Genomic DNA, 27,644 nt, shown 5'->3' with positions numbered 1-27,644 from the left:
GGAACATAACTTCATTGGATGTTGAAACCATTAAAAAAAAATACTTTATTGCACTATTTTGACAATCAAAGAGAAACAAAGGCTGAAAATATTCAGCAAGATTGATGTCAGGTGTGAATGATCAGAAGATAACCACTTACCTGATCATAAGGCAGAAGTCATTCTTCGACATTATGGCTTCACCTTTGGTGTCATACATCTGGAACATTAACTGAGATTTTGCTTCGTTTGAACCTGCAACAATTACATCACCTTTCGATCAACAAATCCCTGGAATGCTGTGTTAACTTTTACAGGACACATGTTTACTATTTGAAGTGCAGGAATGTCCAGGTGGTCGATTTGTGTTTTTATCCCACAGACCGTTTTCACCAAATTTAAATTTAATGAGTATTTTGTGTACAAATCCACACTCACAGAAGAAAGAGGTGGGAGAGGGTAGAAGGTATCACACAGGCAGTGAGTAGGACAATAAATGGAAATAACAATGGGATGAATGACCAGGAGAAGGAAAAGGAAAGAAACATATCAACCTCTATTTAAACGGGGAGAGGTCGGGGAGGGTCAATAAGGAGAAAAAAGATCACAGGTGGAGAAGGCAAATGACCTGAGATAGGGGTATACTGCCAAGTTGAAGCCCTGGAGGGGAGAGTGTTATTAAACAGATTGAGGAAGGAGGTACTGTATTCAAAGACTGAGGAAGGAGATAATCACAACTTCCAACACTCTCGTAGTCATCACGTCGTAATCAAAGGAATCCTCTCATCTACTCTCCATGTCGAGGTTAGAGCACCCCGAGGCAGTGTCTTGGGCCCAGTTCTGTTTCTCATCTTTATCAACGATATTTCTGATTCTCTGGAACCCCTCCGTCTGTTTTTACTGATGCCTCCACCCTTTGCCATAGCATCCCTTATCTTTCAGAGAAGGAAGCAACAGCCTCTTCCCTCTCTGCAGCCTTTGCAGAATAGATATAGATGCTGGTATAATGGAATAATTCTTTCAACCTTGGCAAATCTCACACTCTAACTCTGTCTCTCCAAAAGGAATGTCTGGTGAACCTTCCATCTACTTCCCTTACAAACCTCTTCAATAAGGTTAGTCACTCAAAAATTTGGTCATCACCCACGGCTATAATCTTTTGAGTAAATATTGTATCAAAATTGGCTTCAAAAGCCAGTGGTTGACTGAGCATCCTCCAGTGTGCCAAGTCTTTCCATGGGAAATCAAAACTTTTTAACAATTTACAAGACCTTCATTTGCAGATCAATAGAGTACTGTGCTCCCCTTTGGACTTTGGTGGTTGCTTCGTCTATCGCGGTTTGCCGAGCATTCCGAGAAAGCTTTGTGGTTCGTCTCTGCAGGAAATCATTCATGGTCTTGGGACCTGGAGATGGTGTTTTACAATCGCGCATGCAGCATGGAGCTGCAGACGGAGAACTACGAGCACTGAAAGGGGAGCAGATGGTGGTCAGCAAAAGCTCAAGGTGCCCGCAGTATGTCCCACAAGGGTAAGCAGCAGCCACCACAAACAGCAACCACAAGGAACCACCGGCATAGATCGGTTTTTACCTTATCTGGAATTGGAATTCCAGATAAGGTATTCTCAGCAAGCACTGTCCGTCCATCTCCTATTTCGACTTCTCCGGCCAAAGCGCTGGGCCGATCCGGCTGAAATTTGCCAGCAACGTTCCGCTTTTGACTGGCAAAGGGGATTGAAAAGCTCATTCCGGTCACGTGACTTTAAGTAGATCAAAATGGCGGACTAGGTAAATTCCTTCAAAAATCTTCTTCTCCAGATGTACCAGTCAGAATGCTACCAAATTTGGGTTGCAACATTAGGCCAGGGCAGAAATGATAAATTGCAGATGTTATGCTGATCACATGACTGGAAGTGTCTCAAAATGGCCGACAGTGAATTTTTGTAAAAATTGTGGAATTCCTTCAAAAATCTTCTTCTCCCGACCAACCAGTCAGAATGCTACTAAATTTGGGTTACAACATAATGACTGGGCCCAGATAAGCTACAGGACCAATGGTCCTATTTTTATGTCTTATGACCTTTTTCTACTGCCTTAGTCTGTGAATGTGTGAGAGGGATGTGAGAGTAAGGTATTAGTGGTTAAGGATGGGATTGCACGAGGGATTGTCACTTTTTTATCATGTCACTGTCTGATATGTGTAATTTTCTCCCTTTGCCCCTGCCCATGATTAAAAGGGTTTGTTTCACCATTAAACTGTTGGCTCGGTGTGCGCCGGGATTGGATTATAAAACTACGGTTGCAAGCAAACACACGACCATTGGAAAGTGGTGCCAACCTCGTAATGAGGACTAAACAGCGGTGCGTTGCATTCAAGGTTATCGCTTGGCCCTCATACTTTTCAAACTGATGGACGCATTGCAGAGGACAGAATCGTTTGAGTTTCTGTGCATCTAAAACCGAAGCAAATATCTAATTTGGCTTTCCTGGCAGACAACGTACAGCCCCAAGAAAAATCCATCGCGAGACTGGTGACCGTCTGGATAGGTGCTTTGGCCATGTCCACCCAACTCACTGTTACAATATGTATGAGTGTGGATGTGTGTGTGTGTGTGTGTGTGTTTGTGTGGATGTGTGTGTGTGTGTGTGTGTGTGTGTGTGTGTGTGTGTGTGTGTGTGTGTGTGTGTGTGTGTGTGTGTGTGTGTATATGTGTGTGTGTGTATGTGTGTGTGTGTGTGTGTGTGTGTGTGTGAATACATATTCATTCACATCAGTCCAATGTAATATGAAGGCCTCCCTCAACCCCACATGTTGAGGGTATTTGTATACTTGTCATGCTTGCAAAATGCATGTTGGCAAGAGAGTTTGGACAGGTATTTGCAATTTGTTCAGAATTTGTCATGCGAGCCGACTCTTCGTAAAAGGCACCATGAGATCATGAACATCCACCAACTAATGCTAGCATACGGAACACATCCAACAGAGGAACTGCACACTTTATGATGCAACAACTTACCCGTAAAGCACCAATGCAACAGTTTATAGTTGGGTTGGAAATCAAAACCAGACTAGACAGCTCATAGGTCAGTGCAATACCTCTGTACCATCATTGTTGGACACCCCCTCCACACCCCCCCCCTTCCAATATACATTGCAATCATTTTTATTCCGCTGTCACTTTGCTCATTGTTTGTGCCATTTTCCAGTGTACCCTAATAATTCATTTGGAAGATAAATTTAAAAAGAAGTATCTTAAGAAGTAAAGCAACAACATGACAGGAGAATAATGCCGTCATAACTTGAAGGACAAAAAAAAACGATGTATTTTCGCTTATTTAAGCTTTAAGCAAGAATATTGAAGCTTAAGACTGTGCTCACCCTTCATAAAGATGACGAGAATGTTGAAGAGTTCACGGAAAGACAAGTATCCATTTTTGTCTCGGTCAGCCAGCTCAAACATCTGCTGAACAAAACTTGAGCTGGCCTTTAGGCCCAGAGTATCTGCTAACTCCATACGTGTGAGCTCGCACTCGAGAGATGTGCTCACACATCGAGGAGGTTCTTCTTGGCATGTATCACTCTCATTGGCTGGAATTTCCAAAATCTGAAAAAAAGAAAACCAAGTTTCTCCACCAAAACAGAATCAAGCAAAAATGAATCATTGAAGGTTCTCCAACTGTAAATAAATGAATAAATACTCATCTCATTTCATAACGGCAAATACTTAGTTGTCTTGCGGAAGAACGATTTGCGCGACATTTCAAAGAGCTAAAATATGTCACAATACTTCGGGAATTCCACACCTCAGAAAAGAGTTTGCGAAAAAATCTCTCCACTGTCACATTTCGTTTTTCCTGAGTGGCAGCCTCCTGCAGGATGGACTTCTCTTTATCACCCAGACGAGTGAGAGTGATGTTTTGCCTTTTCAGAATGTTTTCAAAGGTGTCTTCAAAAGCAGTACGTTCAATTTCAGCAGCAAACATCAAAACCTGAAAAAAAACAATATCATCAAAATTACTTGTCAGGTCAGGTCAGGAGTGGGAACATTCACCGGAGCAGCGCGTAGCAGCATAAACTTTCTGCCGGTACTCTCAGGGCCTCAGTCTGGCCATCTCCCAGACAGATTGCCTAGCCCATCTCCATCTCCTTGAAATGCTGATCAACCTGCTGCAACCACGAGGCACGTGGTCAGCCCATTGACCTCCTCCACTCATGAGGCTCCCGCGCTGAGAGAATCTGGTGAGCAGGATCAGGGTCAGGAAAATTAGCCACATATCCATACAGCCACAGCTAATTCTCATGGACTATGCAGGAAACAAAACTCATTCGAGTCTACATCAGCAACTGCTCGTTGGCCACAAAGTCTGACCAGCGATAGCCAAGGATTCTGTGAAGAGACCTGATACCAAAGGAATGAAGTCTCCATCTCAGATCCCTGGTTAGAGTCCAAGTCTTACATCCATAGAGCAAGAGTGGAAGCACCAAGGACCTGAAGACTCGAACTTTCATCCTCCTGCACAGGTATTCACAGCAACACACCCCATGATCCAGTGAATCCATGACAACCCAGGCCTGACCAAGATGTCTACTGACCTCTGGCTCACAGCCAGCAGAGATATAAATATCACTGCGAAGGAGAGTGAATCTCTCCGTGACCTCAACATCCTCACCACAAATGGGTACGAACAAGATAGCAGCATCCAAGATGTCACTGAAAGCCTGGATCTCAGTTTTGACCCAGGAAACCTATAATCCTAGCTGCTCCAACTCCTCAATCAGCACCTTGAGGGCCCCCAAAAGGATTTCCAGAGTCTCTGCAAAGATGACTGGATCATCTGCGAAATCATAGTCAGAGATCTTGACATTCCCAAACGATGCAGCGCAAGCTTGATCTCTCAGACCTCCTCCCCAGAATGCAGTCCATACAAGTGCTGAAAAGTGTGGGGGCCAGTACACACCCCTGACAAACTCCAAAAACAACTGAAAATACATTGGAGATGGCATAACCACATGTCACAGCACTCTCAGTACCAGAGTACAGTTCAGATGTCAGATTGATCAGTTTTCGTGGCACCCCATGAAGACCAAGAATCCTCCAGAGGGCATCCCAATTCACTGCATCGAACGCTTTGCAAAGATCAAAAAAAAGGCTGCAAGCAGGCCCTGCCAAGACTCATCTGCATTCGGTGAGAAACTGAAGAGCAAGGATAGTGTCAATCGTTGACCTCTTTGATGTAAAGCCTGACTGCTCTGGGTGCTGGTGCTCAAGCAGATGGTGTTGAACCCGATCAAGAATTGTCCGAGCAAAGTTGTTGCAGTCCCAGCGATCACCCTTTCCTTTCCAGAGGTATCACAAGGCGCCACTTCAAATAAGTTGGGATGATGCCTGTGTTCCAGGCAGAGCACAGAACTGCACACAATGATGTGAGTACAGCATTTCCACCAGCCTTGAGAATTTCAGCACGAATGCCACAGAACCCAGGAGCTTCACCCAATTTCAACTGGTTCAACACAGGCTGAATTTTCACAAATGAAGATGGATCACAGCTGATTGGAGGGTCAGCAATAGGGACAGTAATATCCCTGACATCTAACTCAACAGTTGGTAGATGAGCCTGGTAAAGCCGCTCAGAGTAACCGGACCAGAGGGCCTTCACTTCGGACTCCTCTGTCAAGAGCCCCCCACCCTCCACTCTCAGTGCAGTACATCGAGGGATGGGCTTGGAGGAACGCAATGCACGAATTCCCCTTGGAGCAGGAGAGAATCGCTTGACCCAATTGATGCTCTAAACTCTCAGATTCCTCCCATATGCGCCTCCTTGTCCACCCTTAGTGCACATACAGTTTTACGCCTCAACTCCCTGAACAGCTCTGCTCTGCCATTAAGCCTGGCCCTGCAACTCTGGTCAATAGTATCCAGTGTCCCTTGAGAGACAAAATTCTTCTTCTCCCTGCAGTGAGTTCCAAGACATCAACCGGCTACATCAAGGATGGTGGTCTTGATTTGAAGGCACTCCATAACTCTTCAGGATTCCACAAAGTACCCAGACACTCCCCCCACCCCAACAAATCCCCACTCAGTGTGTTCACAAACTCCTCAGCTACCCTTTCATCTTTGATCGTACCATTCTCCCGGACCGAAGCTGCAACTTCACAGTTGCTACAAGCCTGTGGTTGGCATTGAGGAACTGAGAACTCCAGTAGACCTTGCAGTTCTGGACCATCATCAACAAGCACATGGTCAATCACCTTTGCCACACAACCAGCATTGGAATAGCAAGTCCAGCGATGAGCCTGCAGGTGCTGAAACCATGAATCAGCCACTCTAAGTCCATGACTACTTGCAAAGTCAAGAAACTTAGTGTTGTTCTGGTTCACAGTTCCATTACGATGGGGACCAACACATGTCTCATAACCATCCCTACCGGTTCCAGTCAATGCATTGAAATCTCCCAAGACGAGAAGAGTATCTCGCCTGGAGCAATGATAAACCACAGACTCGAGCGTGGAATAGAATTCGTCCTTCACGATGAGATCACTCGTCTCAGTCGGAACATATATTGAGACCAAGGAAGTGACACGTAAGGAGTGACAAATCCTAAGTCTCATAATATGCTCATTGACCGGTGTTACCTCAATTATCGTTGGGGTCAGCTTATTGAACACAGCTGCAGCAACTCCTTGGGTATGGTAACCATCAGAGCGACCAGACCAATAGTCGGTGTGACCACCCGCCATGATCTCGCCACTATCCACTCTCCGAACCTCAGAGAGTGCTGTAATACTAATGTTCAAACACTTTAGCCCAGATGATAACAGAGGCAGGTGATCATTCTCTCTTAGGGATCAGACATTCTAGGCACCCACCCGAAGGGACGCCTCAGGTTAAACCAAGGAGACCGCTGTCTGGTGGACGACACCTCAGTAGCACCCTGACACACACTACTGCGTTCCAACCTGGCAAGGCTACCGCGTGTTTTTCCTCCATTCATCAAAGAGTGGGGGTCCCGAAGGCTTTGCCCCAATCCCGTCATCCAGTGAGCTGCCCTTTGCAGGGCAGCTGCATCGGAGGTATTCCCATGGAATGGGTTTTCAGTTTTCTTTGCGTTTTTAGTGCATTTTGAGGAGTGAATGGTTTTACCGTGACTGGTGTGCAAATTCTGCCACCAACCTCCGGAAAAAAAAGTAACCCAGCTGTAGGAGGACTTCCGCAGACACAGTTGGGCACTAGAAATGGATGGCCGTTGGTCCCAAGGAGCTCTTCCGCCCTTTGACACGTTTTGTTTTTAATCCTCTTGGGTGTCCATGTCATACACCCTCCTTAGCAGAAAACATGGTGGGGGAAACGGTTTCGTCGCTGACAACCCAACCACGCAACAGCGTAGTCCGGGTTTACAAGTGCAGGTACCTGTACCAAGCCACAGATATATTCCGGCTTGACCTTACCTGTCCAATGATACATTAGTCCAGTTTATCCTTGGGATTAAACTGTAATGTGGACATTTTTGCACAAGTAAATCTGAGCTCATACCATGGTCAAATTTCCTTTGTCTACTGAATGTGGAGTTTTACTAAATTGGATCACTCAAATGACTCCTGGTCTATAACTCCTGCAGAAGACCAATGGGGCTTCATCAATGGCAGGCATCACACCAGATCAGATTGAATCACAATTCCAAGATACGTTGTATCACAATCCATTATGGTCGATCATCCCTTATTGTTTAGGGTTGTGGAAATGTTGCTCTCATTTTTGTGGTGCCAGCATCACTCACCAGGTCATGCTCTTTGGGAACGTGTAGAACAAGTGTCCGTCCTCCTTTGTCGTTTGCATGCCGTGCGGTCACATGGTGAAGGGTACAAAAGCACACTGAGCGAAGGTGTTTACCCTGTAGATCCAGTGTTTGCACTGTGGCCGGATCCATAATCTTCAGCTGAACTTCCCGGCTGCCCTTTGATTTTCCCAGCCATTCATTTGCTGTGGGGTTTGGGGAGGAGGGTATGGCATGTTGGGAAAGAGTTGGAGAAGGATTATACCACTTATAAAGAACTGGAATATCATTACCTCTTGCCATTTACTATTGGTCCTTTTTTGAGGGTTTGCTTTCATCGTCCTGTTCTCAGTCTCATCTCATGAGCTGTAATCCCAGGTTCAAATCATTTATACTGTGAGACTCTTCTAATGCTTGGTTCTTCCACTCATGGAGGTAACTGCCTCTCCATGAGCAGTGGATAATTTATCAACAAAACACTTTTCTCGTTTGCCTCAACAAGGAGAGATGCAGAGATTCTTGGCACTCAAATATGAACTGTTTTGGGCTGGACACAACAAACCGCGTTCTCCAGGGTCAGAGCCTACTTTGGCTTTGCAGCATGCCTGATGGCATTTGTTCAAACTCACATGGAGTATGCCTCACCAGTCTGGGTTACAGTTCCACTCGTCCAAATGGCCTTCCCAGATAGATAAAAACCTTGTGTATTTTTAGCATATTTTTTCAAAGAAGCAGAATCCAAAAGGATCTTGATAAATTGTCATAGGTTGACAGAGGCTTCTTGGACTTCTTCCACTGAGTCAAGGGTTTTGTTCTGTTGTCCATGACACTGCAAGCTTGCCTGGCCACACGTACTTCTCCACAAACTCCTCACTTCATTGTCTTCCCAGGTGCCACATCTATTCATTTTTACATCTTTCTTCCCATCTCTCAAACCAACTCCTCTGCAGTGTTGTATCTTGTGCTTTCTTCCATTCCTACATGTTGTATGCACTTTTATCAACAGTCTACGAGCAAATACTAAGATTAATGATTTTCTCCATTTGTTGCAACTGTGCTCCCTCAGTCCCATAAATTGTAGTTGTGTTGCCTTCACCTCCTGGAATCATTCCCAACCTCTCCCCCTCACCCCCACCTCTTTCCAGCACATCCATCTTTTTTTCACACATAACCCTCAGACTTTCCACATAGAAGCTGAGATCGAAGTATGTGGAGTAGGTGTTGTTGCAGCTCTTGTATATTATTTGGCAGATTTCAGCTTTTCCACAACTACTGGTCAATTTTTTTCCCAGCCCTGTTAGATGGCACTGATGTCAAGACACTGTGGTGCTCAGGGAAGTAGCTGCAGCCTTCAGCACTTGAAGCACCACTAACCTGCCCAATTTCACCTCACCTCCTCCCAGGGTTAGTCAGAGCAACTTCTCAGACCCTCCACACAGATGCCCTTTACCAAGATCTGGCAACCATTTCGACACAGGAAGTAAACACCAAATATACACGGATTGCACACATCCATCATCCATACTTCTATTTCAAATGTTTTTATGCCCTTTTGCAACCTCACGGTTCCATGGCACAAGATGGGTGGTCAACACAGTTGCGAGAAACAAGATGTTCTGCGCAAGCCTTGTTGGAATTCACACAAATGTTCCGCAAACCTTGGTTGTAAAAGTATGTAACAAAATAATTGATTGGTCACATGGTTTGGCAGCCATATTGGATTGAAGAAAAATATTAAATAATGTTTCCTCTGGAACTGCTTAATCAATCGACATGAAACTTCAGAATTATGATGTAGTAATGGTGGTGAATACATGTTTTAAATTTCAACTTGATAGGATGCATAGTCTGGCAGCAAGAATTATTTAATGTTTTTGATCTGGGCTCTTTTTGATTTTTGTTTATTTTTTTTTTTTTGAATAAGGCTCACTTGACTGCGCCTGGATGGGTTTGAGGATATTGGAATAACAGCTGAAATGTGAATCCTATCCAGGTTCCTCCTGATGACCTTATCTTTACTTTTTGCTTGTTTGGGTTCCTTCTGATTACTCCAATGCAGGACTGTACCGACTTGGTCTTCTATTTGATTTGAATTGAATTGATTTTAATCCCATTCTAAATTAAATTGAATAATTAGAAGGGCACTCGGTGGAGTGCATACCTCCACCACGTAATGCCTGATTCACGAGAACATATCAGGCCCAATACATTTTTGAAATATCATGCTATACGGTACAATATCGTTTTTGGCCCTATCTCTCAATAGTGAAGAATCACGTTACTAATTAAATAATTCTCGTATCCAGATCTGGATTTGGATCTTCACCAAAATCGAATAAATTCATCCGTCCTTGTGACACACCCAACCTGTCCACCAAGTTTCGTCCGAATCCATCCAAAACATTTTGAGATATCATGCTCTATAATCATTTTTTAGCCCTCTCTCTCAATGGTGAAGAATCACTTAAAAAATTATAGTAGTCGGATCTGGATCTGGATCTTCACCAAAATCGAATCATTTCTTCCTTGTCACACACCCAACCTGTCCACCTAGTTTCATCCGGATCCATCCACAACCTTTTGAGATATCCTGTACAAAGACAAACAGAGACAGACAGACACAAAGGGGTGAAACCATAACTTCCTTCATCTTTGGTGGTGGAGGTAATAATAAAAAAACATCATGGGTCAGGGTCAGGGTCAGGGTCAGGTGTCCAATCAAAGCAGGTCATCTTGATACCGGTCGTCACTGACAGCAGTTATAAAGCGGCATTTCTAATGACGTCTCTTCTGAATTACATAACACACCAGTACACAAGCGCTACACAAAACAACACAAAACAAGTCCTGGCGAGGGTGGCGAAGAATATTTTGGGACTTCTGGGTATGTTGGATCCTCGGGGTCTTTTGGGCCTTTTAGATCCATGGGGTCTTTTGGGTCTCCTGGGTCCTCATGGTCTTTTTGGGTATTTTGGCATCTTAAGGGTCATCAAAGGTCGAAAGGGTTTCAGTAATCGAAACTCTAAATGGTCAAAAGGTACATTGCAATCCTGCATTATTAAATAATAGACTACGTAATTAACAGACACAAAAATCATGACACACACACAATCCATTTGTAGGAGATAGAGCACAGGCAAATGCTGTGGGCTGTTATCCCGGGGGTGGAGGGGGTGTGGAATTTCTCCCAAAAGGTCCCCAAGACTGCTTTATGAAAATATGAAAATACCACCACAAGATTGCGTCACCGGCCCCAATATCTTCTGGGTTTAAACTTCCCCCAAGGTCAACAGCAGCGTTTGACTGATGTCCAGTCCTGTGTTGTCTGCTCTCTCTGCTTGCATATCAATGCATAATTTGTGCGTGTGACAGCTCTTCCATGAGCCTTATGAACTGTAGAGACAAAAAAAGCCAAAAAATTTGTTTTACATTTCGGGTTAATTTACATTATTTTAACATTCAGGAGGACTTTCTGAAACTAAAATGAATAAACTTGGTACATTCTTCCTGATAGAGTCATACTTCTGGGATAATCAACAGTATTTTGTCTGTCTATCCATAACTAAAACTCTTATCTAGTTTGCATGTATGTATGTATGTCTGTATGTATGTATGTTCTAAAAATACAGTCAAAACGGTACAAGATAGCACAAATTTTTTGTGCCACCTGACTTCACATTCACCTGCGGTGTGCAGCATCAAGTTTCGTTCAAATCGGGCAACGAAAAAAATTATTAAAAAATCAATTCCCGATTCAGTCAAGTACTCTTCGGAATTATTTGATCAATGCAAACAACTTCAGCGGTATTGTTCACTGGAGCTATATTTTCTTTTCTTTAAAGTTTTGAAATGATTTTTTTTTTATCAACCGCTGTCACAACGGGAACCCAACGGATTCACGGGTCGTCTAGTATATTACGAGTGATGGAAGGGACACATCGGCCATTTTGGAGTCAATGCCATATTAGTCCGTGAGCAGTGGGGGTGAACCTGGTTTTGCCGGATAAAGTTTTTTCTTTGCTGTTTTTATAGCCTTGGGGTAGCTCTTCATGATTCAGGGGGGTGACCATTTGCAACCCTTGGGCAAATTGCTATATTAACCCTTTTGTGCCGGTAAACACATAAATAATGAAAAAATCAGTTTTTTTTCACTATTTATTGCAATGAACCCAACCAACATCATCACATTTGCTTGTGTCGATGTTTATTCACAAATTATGTAACCAAAAACAACTTAAGATATAAAACAATTGTGAATTACTCAGTATTAACCCTTTACGAGGCTATTTTAACCCAGGACATAAAATTTGAACACAGACAACATATGATTGCACAATAACCTCCTCATCCTTACTTTAGTCACAAATAAGGAAACCAAAAACAACTTGATGACTTAATATGACTAATGACTTAATATGACTAATGACTTCATATGATATGACTAATATGATATTAATATGACTTAATATGATAGAATAATGACAATACTCAATATTAACCCATTCCTGACAGATTTTACCCAACACAAAACATTTGAACATCAAAAGACAACAGGTGTCTTTGACGCATTATTGCACAAAAACCAATCCAAAATTATGGCAAGGGATTTTTACATCATCTCTTGCTTTCCGACCAGCTGACATTGATGAAAAATAGACTGGGTAAGACACTCAATGTGTTTAGTTTGACCGACCGTAAGATCAATTAAATTCGTCAAACAAACAAATAATCTGCTACTACGAGTTGCTTCCCCAATCTCCTCAAACCATGCTGCTGCACACGTGAGCAGCCAACTGCATAACAGGCACAGAAAATTGTGCAAGGCAGACCTCTGACTTAACAACCACATCTTCTCGAATTACAGGGACTTTCACTTTTGCAACCACACCTGATTATTTCAAGAACATATTCTGGGGCCAGTTTCACATCATCTGGGACTATAATTGGTGACAGCGACTTCCGAGGTATTGCAGAGTCTGCTTCTCTGTCATTCTGCCGTTTGTAACGATCTGTTTGTCGACTGCTTGTATTATGTAGACACAGGTTTTATGGCATTTTATAGTAAATTGACTAATCTGGTTCAATGCTTCCTGAAGGTCAAAATGCTTCCCATCACCATAGATCTTGCTACATCGTATGATATTACTTATTCGAACAACGGTTGCGGTGATTAATGGGTCTTTCCTCGTTTCACAGCGAAACTTCCACTGGAAGAAACATCTTTCCTGATCAGACTCCATAAAATGTCAACCTTGAAAATAAATAAGTCAAAATTAGATTCTAACCTGGGAGAAAGCATTTTATAACTGTGCCTGAATATTAGTACCATACAAAGGTTCACATTTATTAGTACGGTTCCCTGCTAAAAGAGGGCAGCACCCAACAACAACTGTCATGCCCATTTTGATAATTGTCATTGTAAAAATGAAATTTATACAATCTGAATTTGTCTAGTATTTTAATCTGGAGATTCTATTTTACTAACTACTTCATATAAAGCTTGACAACTGGAAGTCTGGGAGCCTATTCCATGACAAACCTGCACAGCAGAGTGGGAGTGGTGCCCAGCCATGTGCTTATATCTGAAACAATGCAAGAGTGCCACCTTTTGTCAGTTTAACTAACTAATGAAGTCTCTCAGCCAATATTTCATCTTAATATGCATGGGTGATAAACAGATCAAAGCAGGAAATGTAGGCCTACATTTGGGGTATATATGATCCCCTCGGTATGCCAGGAAAGGGTAAATAACCATCAAGTTTGGGCAAATTGTGTCCACATCAGCTGTAAAATACTTGTCTTGTGAATAATAATGATGAAAAATAAATGTGATGACTTTTGGTCAAAGCCATTTACAAGATATCGCAAAAAAAAATAGTACTTTGGGGTGCATTTGGGTGTAACCGGCATAAAAGGCTTAATCTATCTATAATTCCAGCAATGTGTGTGTGTGTGTGTGTCTGACCGCTGTTTCTCGACAACTGCTGGTCCGATCTAATTGAAACTTGCCAGGTATGTTGCTGGGGACCTGAGGATGTGCCTTTTCAAGGTTTGATATTAATCGGACAAGTGCTTCCCAAGTTATGGCCATTTATTTACCAAACCAATGGCAAGACACGTTGTTGCGTGGGCGTGGCCGATGGGGAAGGGAAGCACAGCCACGTTCCCCATTACGGGTTACAACGTACGGGCTTCCGGAGAGTGATGACGTCGTGTATTCTAATAATTTCTCTATTTCTTATGCGCATTTATAGATAAACACAATGGCCCAAGTTATGATCGTTTTCAGATGAGACAGTGTATAAATTTCGGGAACATCAGAGTGCTGGTATGCTCCGAACCAGTAAGTAAATTTTTTCTCTCTCTTCTCTTCTCTTTTTGTTTTTCCTTGCCACAACATTGCGAAAAGGTAAAATACGTTGGCGCCAATTAAAAATTGGGTATTAAAAATAAATTGCGAATAATCGTAACTGCGAATAATATCGAACTTCCGGGTCACGCACGTATGGGCACGTGAGAGCGAAGAAACGGCCTGTGTGGTTTATTTATTTATTTATTTATTATTATTTTTTTTTTTACGGGCACGTACGAGTATAGTAAATTGCCCAAGGGTTACGAACAGTCACCCCCCTGAATCATGAAGACTACCCCGAGGCGACAAGAGACAGCATAGAAAAAAAACTTTATCTGGCAAAACCAGGTTCACTAAAATATCTGCCTTTTGCTCCTGGACTATACAGCACTATTTTAACCCTTACCCTATCATCTGAGCCTATCATAATCATATCATTAAAAAATGTCGCTTCCATCACTCCTCGTGGAGCCTTATACATATGTACACCTGTATATATGTATGTGTGTATATATATATATATATATATATATATATATATATATATATATATATATATATATATATATATATATATATATATATATATAACACCAAGTCAAAAACACCAGGGGGTTGACTCAGCCTGCCATCCTTCCGAGGTCGGCGAAATGAGCACCAGTTGACAGGTTGACGGACGAGATCAGACTGGAGTCTCCATGGACTATGATGTTCGCGGATGACATCATGATCTGCAGGGAGAGTAGGGAGCAGGCTGAATCGAGCCTTGAGAGGTGGAGGTACGCACTGGAGAGAAGGGGAATGTTAGTCAGTTGGAGTAAGACGGAGTACATGTGCGTAAATGAGAGGGAGGGTGGTGGTATGGTGCAGCTGCAAGGAGTTGAGGTGGGGAAGGTGGATTGGTTTAAATACTTGGGATCAACTGTCCAAATTAACGGAGAGTGTGGGAGAGAAGTGAAAAAGAGAGTGCAGGCAGGATGGAGTGGGTGGAGAAGAGTTGCAGGAGTGATTTGTGACAGAAGGGTAGCTGCAAGAGTGAAGGGGAAAGTATACAAGACGGTAGTGAGACCAGCTATGTTGTATGGTTTGGAGGCGGTGGCGCTAACAAAAAGACAGGAAGCGGAGCTGGAGGTGGCAGAGTTAAAGATTCTGCGATTCTCGTTGGGAGTGACGAGGATGGATAGGATAAGAAATGAGTATATTAGAGGGACAGCGCAGGTAGGACGGTTTGGAGACAAAGTGAGAGAGGCGAGATTGAGATGGTTTGGACATGTGCACAGGAGGGAAACGGAGTATAACGGGAGAAGGATGTTGAAGATGGAGCCGCCAGGCAGGAGGAGAAGAGGAAGGCCAAAGAAGAGGTTCACGGATGCGGTGAGGGCGGACATGCGGGTGGTTGGAGTGTCAATGGAAGATGTGGAGGATAGAGCGAAATGGAGACGGTTGATCCGCTGTGGCGACCCCTAACGGGAACAAGCCGAAAGAGGAAGAAGAAGAATATATATATATATATATATATATATATATATATGTTTTCCCGAAATACAGCCAAAACGGTACACAAGAGCGCAAAAATTTTCGGGCCACCTCACTCACCATTCACCTGCGGTGTGCAGTATCAAGTTTCATTCAAATCGGGCAACGAAAAATATTATAAAAAAAATCAATTCCCGATTCAGTCAATTACTCTTCGGGATTATTTGACAATGCAAACAACTTCAGAGGTATAGTTTGCTGGAGCTATCTTTTCTTTTCTTTAAAAATTTGAAATGATTTTTTTTTTAATCAACCGCTGTCATAACGGGAACCCAACGGATTCACGGGTCATCTACTATATTACTACCTTTATCACCCTAACCTGCAGCACATCCTTCCCAGCTCGATCCCTCTGTCTTGCCAATCGGCATAAATCCTTTTCCCCTTCTTTTGTATTCAACTTCTCATACAGCTCGTCATATGCCTTTTCCTTGGCTTTTGCCACCTCTCTTTTTGCCTTTTGCCGCAACTCCTTGTACTCCTGCCTACTTTCTTCATCTCTGACTGTCCCACTTCTTTTTCGCCAACCCCTTCTTCCTTATACTTTCCTGTACTTCCTCATTCCACCACCAAGTCTCCTTATCTTCCTTCCTCTGTCCAGACGTCACACCAAGTACCTTCCTCGCTATCTCCCTCACAACTTCTGCTGTCGTTGCCCAATCATCCCACACATCTTTACCACCATCCAACGCCTGTCTCACCTCCTCCCTAAATTTCACGTAACAGTCTTCCTCCTTCAGCTTCCACCATCTGGTCCTTGGTTCAGCCCTCACTCTCTTCCTCAACCTCACCTCTAAAGTCATCCTACAGACCAGCAATCAATGCTGTCGTCGAACTACACTCTCCCCTGCCACCACCTTGCAGTCACTAATCTCTTTCAGGTTACATCTCCTGCTTAAGATGTAATCCACCTGTGTGCACTTTCCTCCACTCTTGTATGTCACCATGTGTTCCTCCTTCTTCTTGAAATATGTATTTACCACTGCCATTTCCATTCTTTTTGCAAACTCTACCACCATTTGCCCTTCCACATTTCTCTTGTTGAGACCGGACCTACTCATCACCTCCTCATCCTCTTTATTCCCTTCCCCAACATGCCCATTGAAATCTGCTCCAATCACCACTCTTTCATCCTTGGATACACTCTCCACCACTTCATCTTACTCACTCCAGAAAGCTTCTTTATACTCCATCTCACACCCCATATGTGGGGCATATGCACTGATGACATTCATCATCACCCCTTCAATTTCCAACTTCACACTCATCACTCGGTCAGACACTCTCCTCACCTCCAATACCCTCTTGACATAATCTTCCTTCAGGATTACCCCGACACCATTTCTGCTCCCATCCACACCATGGTAGAACAGTTTGAAACCACCTCCAATGCTCCAAGCCTTACTCCCCATCCACTTGGTCTCTTGTGCACACAGAATGTCCACCTTTCTTCTCTCCATCATATCAGCCAACTCTCGCCCTTTGCCAGTCATCGTCCCAACATTCAGAGTTCCAACTCTCACCTCCACACTTCTACCCTTCCCCCTCTCCCACTGCCTCTGGACTCACCTTCCCCGTCTCCTTCTCCTCCTTCGCCCAGCAGTAGCACAATTTCCACTGGTACCCTGCTGACCACCGGTACCGGTGGCGGTCGTTGGTAACCCGGGCCTCGACCGATCCGGTATGGAAATTCGTTTTATTGTCCGCATAATGATTTGGCATAGGTTTTTACGCCGGATTCCCTTCCTGACGCAACCCTGGTCGCCTCTTATGACACACAGGGATATGGTACACCTATTCTAACCGGGGCATACACCGGGCCCAGTACAACTGGTACTCATTTCGCCGACCTCGGAAGGATGGCAGGCTGAGTCAACCCCCTGGTGTTTTCGACTTGGTATAGATATATATATATATATATATATATATATATATATATATATATATATATATATAAATATGTATACGTATATATATATATATATATATATATATATATATATATATGTATATGTATGTATATGTATATATATATATGCATATACATATACATACATACATATATTAATTCAGTGTCCCAACGGGGATTGAACTCAGGACCTTTTGGGTCCCAAGCCACTGCCCTAACCACTGCGCCAACACCAGGATGTGTCACACCAAGTACCTTCCTCGCTATCTCCCTCACAAATATATATATATATATAAATATATATATATATATATATATATATATATATATATATATATATATATATATATAACTATATATATATATATATATATATAACTATATATATATATATATATATATAACTATATATATATATATATAAATATATATATATATATATATATATATATATATATATATATATATATATATATGTTTGTTCCCGAAATACAGCCAAAACGGTACACAAGAGCGCAAAAATTTTAGGGCCGCCTCACTCACCATTCACCTGCGGTGTGCAGTATCAAGTTTCATTCAAATCGGACAAAGAAAAAAATTATAAAAAAATCAATTCCCGATTCAGTCAATTACTCTTCGGGATTATTTGACAATGCAAACAACTTCAGCGGTATAGTTTGCTGGAGCTATCTTTTCTTTTCTTTAAAATTTTGAAATGATTTTTTTTAATCAACTGCTGTCATAACGGGAACCCAATGGATTCACGGGTCATCTACTACATTACTAAAACTCTCATCTTGTGTGTGTATGTATGTATATATATATATATATATATATATATATATATATATATATATATATATATATATATATATATATATATATATATATATATATATATATAAAATATATATATAAAATATATATATATATATATATTAAAAAAAAAATATATATATATATATATATATACATATATAAAATATATATAAAAATATATATATATATAAAAAAAAAATATATATATATATATACATATATATATATATATACACACACACATATACACATATATATATATATATATATATATATATATATATATATATATATATATATATATATATATATATATATATATATATATATATATATATATATATATATATATATATATATATAGTCGTCCCTCGCCATATCGCGGTTCAACTTTCGCGGTCTCACTGTATCGCGGATTTTTAACTCTTACATATATAATTTTATATCATGGGATTTTGCGGTATAAATGTATTTTTATATCTTTATTACTTTAATTACTTTTATGGTAAAATAAGCATTTTCTAGCCAAAAAAATAAAAAAATAAAAAAAAAATAATTAAAACATATCACAAGAAATAAAATACTGTACATGGTGTGCAGTAGAAGAGTAGACAAAGAGTCGTGTGTATGGAAAACGCAGATGCGGCCACTTCCACTCGCGCTAGTTTACCCACGTGAGATCGTACACGGCACGCTATTGACTGATGGATGGGAGGCGACCAACCAGAGCATGGTGTTCTGTATCCTGGGTTCTGATTGGCTCAGCGACCGTAGCATCATTCTCTGCATCTCCAGCACGTAGCATGCATTCAGCATCTCGTCTTGTCCATTTCCCATCGAAGTGCGATCGCTACTCGTAGTGTTACCCTGCGGTGTTGTGTTTGTATGAATTATCCGTGAAAGTTTTTAATTTATTTCAACCCCTACAATGCAATGCATTACAACCCCTACAATTTCAACCTCGGAAACCACGGGGTAGCATCCCTGGGTCAGATTGCGGGAGAGTGTGTCGGAGTGGTGCTGAGGTGTCGTCCACCAGACGGCGGTCTCCTAGGGTTAACCTGAGGCGGTTCCTTTCGGTGGGTGCCTGGAATGTCCTATCCCTCAGAGAGGATGATCACCTGTCTCTGTTATCATCTGAGCTCAAGCGTTTGGACATCGGGATTGCAGCTCTCTCTGAGGTTCGGAGACCGGATTGTGGCGAGATAATGGTGGGTGGTTACACCTACTATTGGTCTGGTCGCTCTGATGGTTACCATACCCAAGGAGTTGCTGTAGCTGTGTCCAATAAGCTGACCCCAATGATAATTGAGGTAACACCGGTCAACGAGCGTATTATGAGATTAAGGATTCGTCACTCCTTAGGTGTCATTTCCCTGGTCTCTGTTTATGCTCCGACTGAGGCGAGTGATCTCACCGTGAAGGACGCATTCTACGCCACACTCGAGTCTGTGGTTGATCAGTGCCCCAGACGAGATACACTTCTAGTCTTGGGGGATTTCAATGCATCGACTGGAACTGATAGGGATGGTTATGAGGTGTGTGTTGGTCCTCATGGGTCAGGAACTATGAACCAGAATAGCACTAAGTTCCTTGACTTTGCAAGAAGTCATGGACTTAGGGTGGCTGGTTCATGGTTTCAGCACCTACAAGCTCATCGCTGGACTTGGTATTCCAACGCTGGCGGTGTGGCAAAGGAGATTGACCATGTCCTCATTGACGGTCGTTGGAGGATGATCCAGAACTGCAGGGTCTACCGGAGTGCTCAGTTCCTCAATACTGACCACAGGCTTGTTGTAGCAACTCTAAAGCTGCACCTTAAATCCTGGAGAATGGTACCATCCCAGCCTAGGCTGGATGTTGCCAAGCTCAGGGATGAGAGAGTAGCTGAGGAGTTTGCGAACAGGCTGAGTGGACACTTGGGGGGTCTGGGTGCTTTGGGGGGTCCTGAAGAGTTGTGGAGCGCCTTCAAGACCACCGTCCTTGATGTTGCCGGTGGATGTCTTGGAACTCACCGCAGGGCAAAGAAGAATTTTGTCTCTCGAGGGACACTGGATACCATTGATCAGAGTCGCAGGGCCAGGCTGAATGGCAGAGCTGAGCTGTTCAGGGAGCTGAGGCGTAAAACTGTACGTGCACTGAGGGTGGACAAGGAGGCCTATGTGCGAGGAATCTGTGAGGGGGTAGAGCATCACCTGTGGACAGGTGATTCTCGTCCCGCTTACAGGGGAATTCGCGCATTACGTTCATCCAAGCCCATCCCTCGGAGCACTGCAGTTCGAGCAGAGAGTGGTAGGCTCTTGACAGAGGAGTCTGAAGTGAAGGCCCGCTGGGCCAGTTACTTTGAGCGGTTGTACCAGGCTGATCCCCCAGCTGTCGAGTTGGATGTCAAGGGTGTTACAATCCCTGTTGCTGACCCTCAAATCAACTGTGGTCCACCTTCGCTTGTGGAAACACGGGCTGCGGTGAACCAGTTGAAACGGGGCAAAGCTCCAGGGATCTGTGGCATCCATGCCAAACTTCTCAAGGCTGGTGGAAATGCTGCACTCGTGTCGTTGCATGCAGTTTTGTGCTCTGCCTGGAACACAGGCATCATCCCAACTGACTGGAAGAGGGGCCTTGTTGTCCCTCTCTGGAAAGGGAAGGGTGATCGCCAAGACTGCAACAACTACCGAGGGGTGACGCTGCTCTCAGTGCCGGGCAAGGTCTTTGCTCCGATAATTCTTGATAGGGTTCGCCACCATCTGCTTGAGCACCAGCATCCAGAGCAGTCAGGCTTTACACCAAAGAGGTCAACGATTGACAGTATCCTTGCACTTCGTGTCCTCACCGAACGCAGACGAGAGTTTCGGCAGGGGCTGCTTGCAGCCTATGTTGATCTCTGTAAAGCGTTCGATTCAGTGAATCGGGATGTCCTCTGGAGGATTCTTGGTCTTCGTGGGGTGCCACCAAAACTGATCGATCTGATGTCTGAACTCTACTCTGGTACTGAGAGTGCTGTGAAGTGTGGTGGTACCACCTCTGACTTATTTCCAGTTGTTACTGGAGTTCGTCAGGGATGTGTACTTGCCCCCACACTTTTCAGCACTTGTATGGACTGGATTTTAGGGAGGATGTCAGAGAGATCAAGTTGCGGTGCATCGTTTGGGAATGTCAAGATCTCGGACCTTGATTTTGCAGACGATGCAGTCATCTTTGCGGAGACTTTAGACATCCTTTTGGGGGCCCTCGAGGTGCTGAATGAGGAGTCGGAGCCGCTGCGATTACGGGTTTCTTGGGTCAAAACTAAGATCCAGGCTTTCGGTGACATCTTGGATGCTGCTGTCCTGTCTGTGTCTGTTTGTGGTGAGGATGTTGAGGTCGTGGAGAGATTCACTTACCTTGGCAGTGATATTCATGTCTCTGCTGGCTGCAAGTCAGAGGTCAATAGACGTCTGGGTCGGGCCTGGGGAGTCATGGATTCACTGGATCATGGGGTGTGGTGCTGCCGGTACCTCTGCCGGAGGACGAAAGTCCGAGTCTTCAGGTCCTTGGTACTTCCAGTCTTGCTCTATGGGTGCGAGACTTGGACTCTGACCAAGGATCTGAGATGGAGACTTAATTCCTTTGGTACCAGGTCTCTTCGGAGAATCCTTGGCTATCGCTGTTCGGATTTTGTCTCCAACGAGCGGTTGCTGAGAGAGACTCGGATGAGATTTGTTACCTGCATAGTCCGTGAGCGTCAGTTGCGGCTGTATGGACATGTGGCTCGTTTTCCTGATGCTGATCCTGCTTACCAGATTCTCTCAGCGAGGGAGTCTCATGAGTGGAGGAGGCCAGTGGGCCGACCACGTGCCTCATGGTTGCAGCAGGTTGACCATCATCTCAAGGAGATGGGGATGGGCCTGGCATCTGCCTGGGGGATGGCCAGACGGAGGCCCCTGGAGTACCGGCGGAAAGTGGACGCAGCGACGCGCTGTTCTGGCACATGCTCCCATACCTGACCTGACCTACAATGCCGCCCAAACGTTCTCGAATTTTATATGTTGTTAAAATTACGTATGTTTAAGAGTGTAAAAAGTGTTTCAGAGTATAGGAAATGTTTATAAGAGTATGGGAAAGGTTAATAAGAGTGTGGGAAAGGTTAATAAGAGTGTGGGGAGGGTCACAAAGCTTTAAAATATATATAAATAATAAAATAAACAGATGGTCACTACTTCGTGGATTTTAGTCTATCGCAGGGGGTTCTGGAACGTAACCCCCACGATAAATGAGGGTCTACTGTATATATATATATATATATATATATATATATATATATATATATATATATATATATATATATATATATATATATATATATATATTCCCAAAATACAGCCAAAACGGTACACGATAGCGCAAAAATTTGTATGTCGAATTTGTATGACTTTATGGTATGACGATCCATAAAGCGCAAAGACAAACCTTGGAGAATGTGTTGATACACTTTGAGAAACCGGTTGGCCAAACGATGACTCCTGAGGTAAATACTCAAATTTTCTTCAAGTTAAAGTTTGACCACTAAATAATATTAAAATGTTGTGTGTTTTTTTCATCAATCGATCAGAACGGGAACCGAACGGATTTACGGGTCATCTGGTATCCTATATAACTGCCTTTCAAATGATGAAGAGTTGTGTTCATCTTGGAAATGTTTAGAGATGTCCATTAATGTTTTGGGATGTTTATTTTCATGGGGATATCTTCAGATTTTCATCCTCTATTCTATTCATGCTCAAACTGAGATAACTGGGAAAACATTGTTATCATTCCTTTGTTGTTGATCTGATGTGAAAATGTTGGTGATACATACAACTAGCCAACAGAAACAATAACTCACTTTGATATTATTTTGCTTTGATCACTGAAATATCACCAAGGCTGTATTGTATAACATGAATGAGTCTGAATTACCAATATTTGAATATCAGATCATGTTGCCAGTTACCTGAAACGTGCTTAGCATCAACTATATATCATAGAATATAAGTGGAAACCTTATCCTTAATGTAAACCAGTGTATGTTCTGTGACATCAAGTTAAAACCTGATTTAACAGCATGGTTTGTGGGAACCTTTATCATCTATGAAGGTGATGGTAAACGGTCCAACCTTGAATGCATTCCGATTGCTCCACACTGCGCTCTTTCTTTTTCTGCAGCTTCTGCAAACTCTTCTTTTGATGATACGAAGAGAGAAGCAATGCTCCAAAAGAAACTGCTCACAGATATGGTAAGTTAGCCAAGATGTAAAGTTATACGTCTATTACAAGTGGATAAATGAACTTAAGTGTCTTCGTATTTTCTCAATATCAAGATATCCCAGGATCGCTTGTAAATGCCTTTCCATAATTAAACAAAGACCCCCTAACGAGAGAAATCACAGATGTGGTTGCACAATTATTAGTTTCACAGTGAGAAATCATTGAAAGTATTCCAAAATATGCTGGCTGAGCCTGCTAATGAAATATCAGAATGGAAGCAAAATGGAATGAGTTGTGGGAGCTTACTGATTGGGAAGAGAAAAAGTATGGTGATTGAGAGGGTGAAGCCCACAGTGCTTCCTTCAAAATAGTCAATGTGCTGAGATGGTGTGCACTTTCCAAGGTCTTCCATCCGTAACTGCCCTGGCTGTGGACATGGATCTCCTGAAAGCATTGGTGAGGAACACAAGGAGGTTAACCATGTGGTGAAAATGTTTCACTATGTTTTACAGGTACTCAGGACCAAATATTATTTGGTGGTCGGGAGGGATAAAATAAGAAATAAAAAATGAGAAAGGAAGCAGAAGAAAGGATTATTATAAAGGAGGTGAGGTTTGGGAGGAATGTGGAAAGGGAAACAATATATGGTGGAGATGCTGTCGCAATGGATACAGGAAAAGTATTTTTTGGGGAATGTGAATGGTGGGAGGGGTGGGGGCAGGTTAAAAGTTTTGATATACAGTACTCGTATTTTCCGAAGTAGTAAACACATGTGGCAGTTTGGTATTATTCATATTCTAATTACTGTTGTTCATGTTGATGATGTTGTAATAGTGTTAAAAAAAAACCATGGAGTCTGGAACACTGACGGGTTCCTCCTGTGAAGCCCATTTTTATATACCAATTCCTCTAAACGCTGCCAATACGCCATTATACGGTAGCTGTAAGTTAGAAACACGTTCAGTAAGTTCTGTGGTCATCCGAGAGACGTCAAATACGTTTACATATGTCAATATGCGTTGGAGATACGTTACACATCGGTTCAAAGCACGTTACTCATAGGTTAGAAATGTTTTGGGTACGCTAAGCATTACCTCGACGTGTTTCGACTTATGAGTAACTGACAAGTAACATGTGTCGACGTGTGTCAACGATCGCATAACGTGCCTCCAACTTATGGCCAGCGTATGTGGAACGTGTGAGCTGGCATACGTTGAAAAATTTTGAGCATGCTTAAAATTTGTCGACGAGCTCGGCGTACTACGACGTATGCCAGCGTGCTTCAGCGTGCATCATGCGTGCTCTTCACGTAAACAAAACTTACCCATAACATATTCGACGTGTGCCAGCGTATTCGCCAAATTTTTCATACGTCAGCATACGCAAGCTAAAACGTCAAGGTGTGACAGGGCCTTTACGTTATATCCTGTCTTTCAAAAGACAGGTCTCAATCGAGTTGAGAAATGACAGAATGTGAGGGATTTTTTGTTATTTATTTTGAAGGGAAGAGTTACAAGATATTTTATATGACAAATGAGCCTTGTTGTTTTGTATGTGAGGGCCCTGTCACACCTTGACGTTTTAGCCAGCATATGGCAACATATCAAAATGAATGTAAAACGCTGGCGTACGCTGAACTATTGATGTTTTTTCAGTTTTGGGCGTATTCATAACAAGTTGGACGGATGCATAACGTATTAGTAACGTACACAGAACGTTTCGATAACTAATAGATAACTTATACCAACGAATGCTTAGCGTGTTGTTGGCGTTCACAACCTATGCCCAACGATAGTCTAACTTATGCATAGTGCAGCAGCTTGTATCGCCGACGATCACGTGGCATAGCCTATTAATAGGCTGCCGCTCGACGATTCAAATCATAACCGCACTAGACATCGATGTGTCAACATCACCGTCTTCGAAGAATGCTGCAAAGAAGTCTCCTGGCCGTGGCCGTGGACGCAAGGAGGATGCATCATCACCCACACCCTCCCCATCACGCTCACCTACTACTACTGACATGGACCTACGAACTACAACTACTACTACTACTACTTCTGACACGCTCACCTACTACAACTACTGATACTACTGACATGGACATCTACTCAACATGGAGTCTGGAACACTGACGGGTTCCTCCTGTGAACCCCATTTTTACATACCAATTACCCTCAATGCTAACAATACGCCATTATACGGTAGCTGTAAGTTAGAAACACGTTTAGTAAGTTCTGTGGTCGTCCGGAAGACGTCAAATAGTCTACATATGTCAATATGCGTTGGAGATACTTTACACATAGGTTCAAAGCACATTACTCAAAGGTTAGAAATAAGTTTCGGGTACGCTAGACATTACCTCAACGTGTGTCGACGTGTGTCAACTATCGCATAACGTGCCTACAACTTATGGCCAGCGTATGCGGAACTTGTGAGTCATACGCTGGCATACGTCAAAATTTTGAGCATGCTTAAAATTTGTCGACGAGCTCGGCGTACTACGATGTATGCCAGCGTGCTTCAGCGTGCTCTTAACGTATACAAACCTTACCCATAACGTATTCGACGTGTGCCAGCGTATTCGCCAAATTTTTCATACGTCGGCATACACTAGCTAAAACGTCAAGGTGTGACAGGGCCTGAAGGCAAATGATCAAATGAGAGCAGACTGCCCCACTATCTTAAAAATAAGTATCTACTCCTCAGTACCCTGACAAGCCGAAGGAAAAGACAGGTGTCACTCCAGAAGCTTCTGCATCATCTTCTCATCCTGGCCCTTCTTCTGCTGAAGATCAATGGCAGACAGTGAGGGTAGGGAAGGGGAAGAGAGCGCAGAAGAGAAAATCAGAAACAGAAGAAAAAGGGACTGCTGATCAAACTGACGTTGAAGACGCAGCTGACGAGGACTTGAAGCGATCCGCAAGGTCAAGTGTTTTGGAGGAGACACAAATTGTGACCCATTTGGTGCAAATGGAAGATGAGGAAGATGTTATTCCTGAAGTTACAGATCATGGGAAGTCTTTGATGCCAGATGCACCCAAAGACCTGTTGAGTGAACACAACGATGGATCATCCATGAACAAGCCTGGCATGGTAACGAAGAATGACTCTGTGGTCTCACCTGACTGACCTGTCAGTAAAATGAGACAGAGATGTCTGTCGCTAACACAGTACATCCAGACAAACCAACAACAACTGAAATGAGGATTCATCATAATTCAATGATTGATGCCTCCAAGGCAGCAGTTCTGCATGAAAGGACCACCACTGAAGCTTCAAAAGACACTGCAGAACCCCTTCTTGTTGTGACAGACAGGCAGAAGGTACCGGTCTTACGAGCGACAAAGGCATTACCTGCACTGACCGAGGTCTCGAATGCTGCCGCGACGTCCATGGTAGATGTGGACAGTGAAGTCGAGCACAGTTCTATCGAAGCACATCAAACGGATGATCTCCCTGTCCCTACCATCGAAGCGTCTTCAATCCCAATAGCTTTGCCAAGCGGTGAAGCACGGACTGCTTCGTTAATACCAATGGAGTGTTCATCTGTGTCATCAGGAGAAGGTGCAAAGTCAGTTTCAAGTGACGACAAGGTATACGTTTTGTCATACATTGCAGATGTACCAAAGGAGAAAGACTATGAGCTCCCAGACAGCAAAGATGAGGAGAGCATCAGTGACTGGGGAAGGGATCGAGGATCATTAATGGGCATTGAATCGGAACTACCCTCAGGGCATCATTCGTGTATTTCTGGCCATGAAATATTAGAGTTCCTTGAGCAAAGTTTGCACAGTCGGAAAAAAAGTTGAAACTGCTTTAAAGCAGTGGAAAGACTACAAAACCCACAAAAAGACCCACCCAAGACTACAAAAAAGACTACAAAATCTACAGGAGACCCACACAACCCAAGAGGCTGCCTTCCGATGGGAAAATCAATGACAAGGATTGGCTTTTCTCAGTCACCTCACGGATACATCTTGCAGAGTGGCTATCCTATTTTCATCAATTGTGAAACCTGAAATACTTGTAAATGAAGTCAGTTTGGGTCGTT

The 27,644-nt window shown here is 43.0% G+C and overlaps 2 protein-coding genes across 4 annotated transcripts in view; one reads left to right on the top strand and one right to left on the bottom strand.

Moving 5' to 3' along the window:
- Window positions 1-27,644, bottom strand: part of LOC147015593 (dual oxidase 1-like) — a 187,301-nt gene that overhangs the window by 55,044 nt on the left and 104,613 nt on the right. For all 3 annotated transcript variants that reach the window (XM_085850495.1, XM_085850493.1, XM_085850494.1), the window contains exons 14-19: window positions 23,897-24,034; window positions 23,500-23,604; window positions 7,755-7,957; window positions 3,783-3,968; window positions 3,358-3,583; window positions 141-234 (exon numbers count right to left, since the gene is read on the bottom strand). In XM_085850495.1, the coding sequence (XP_085706621.1) occupies window positions 141-234; window positions 3,358-3,583; window positions 3,783-3,968; window positions 7,755-7,957; window positions 23,500-23,604; window positions 23,897-24,034 (952 nt within the window). The remainder of the gene's footprint in view (window positions 1-140; window positions 235-3,357; window positions 3,584-3,782; window positions 3,969-7,754; window positions 7,958-23,499; window positions 23,605-23,896; window positions 24,035-27,644) is intronic.
- Window positions 1-27,644, top strand: part of LOC147015594 (uncharacterized) — a 43,235-nt gene that overhangs the window by 7,594 nt on the left and 7,997 nt on the right. The window contains exons 2-3 of the mRNA XM_085850509.1: window positions 1,362-1,508; window positions 23,549-23,619. Coding sequence (XP_085706635.1) covers window positions 23,570-23,619 — 50 coding nt within the window. The 5' untranslated portion in view covers window positions 1,362-1,508; window positions 23,549-23,569. The remainder of the gene's footprint in view (window positions 1-1,361; window positions 1,509-23,548; window positions 23,620-27,644) is intronic.

Source organism: Eptatretus burgeri, chromosome 12, assembly GCF_056783735.1.
Source record: "Eptatretus burgeri isolate ZD-2024b chromosome 12, Ebu_testis_v1, whole genome shotgun sequence".
NCBI classification, from domain to species: domain Eukaryota; kingdom Metazoa; phylum Chordata; class Myxini; order Myxiniformes; family Myxinidae; genus Eptatretus; species Eptatretus burgeri.
This window is presented reverse-complemented; position numbering and strand designations above follow the sequence as displayed.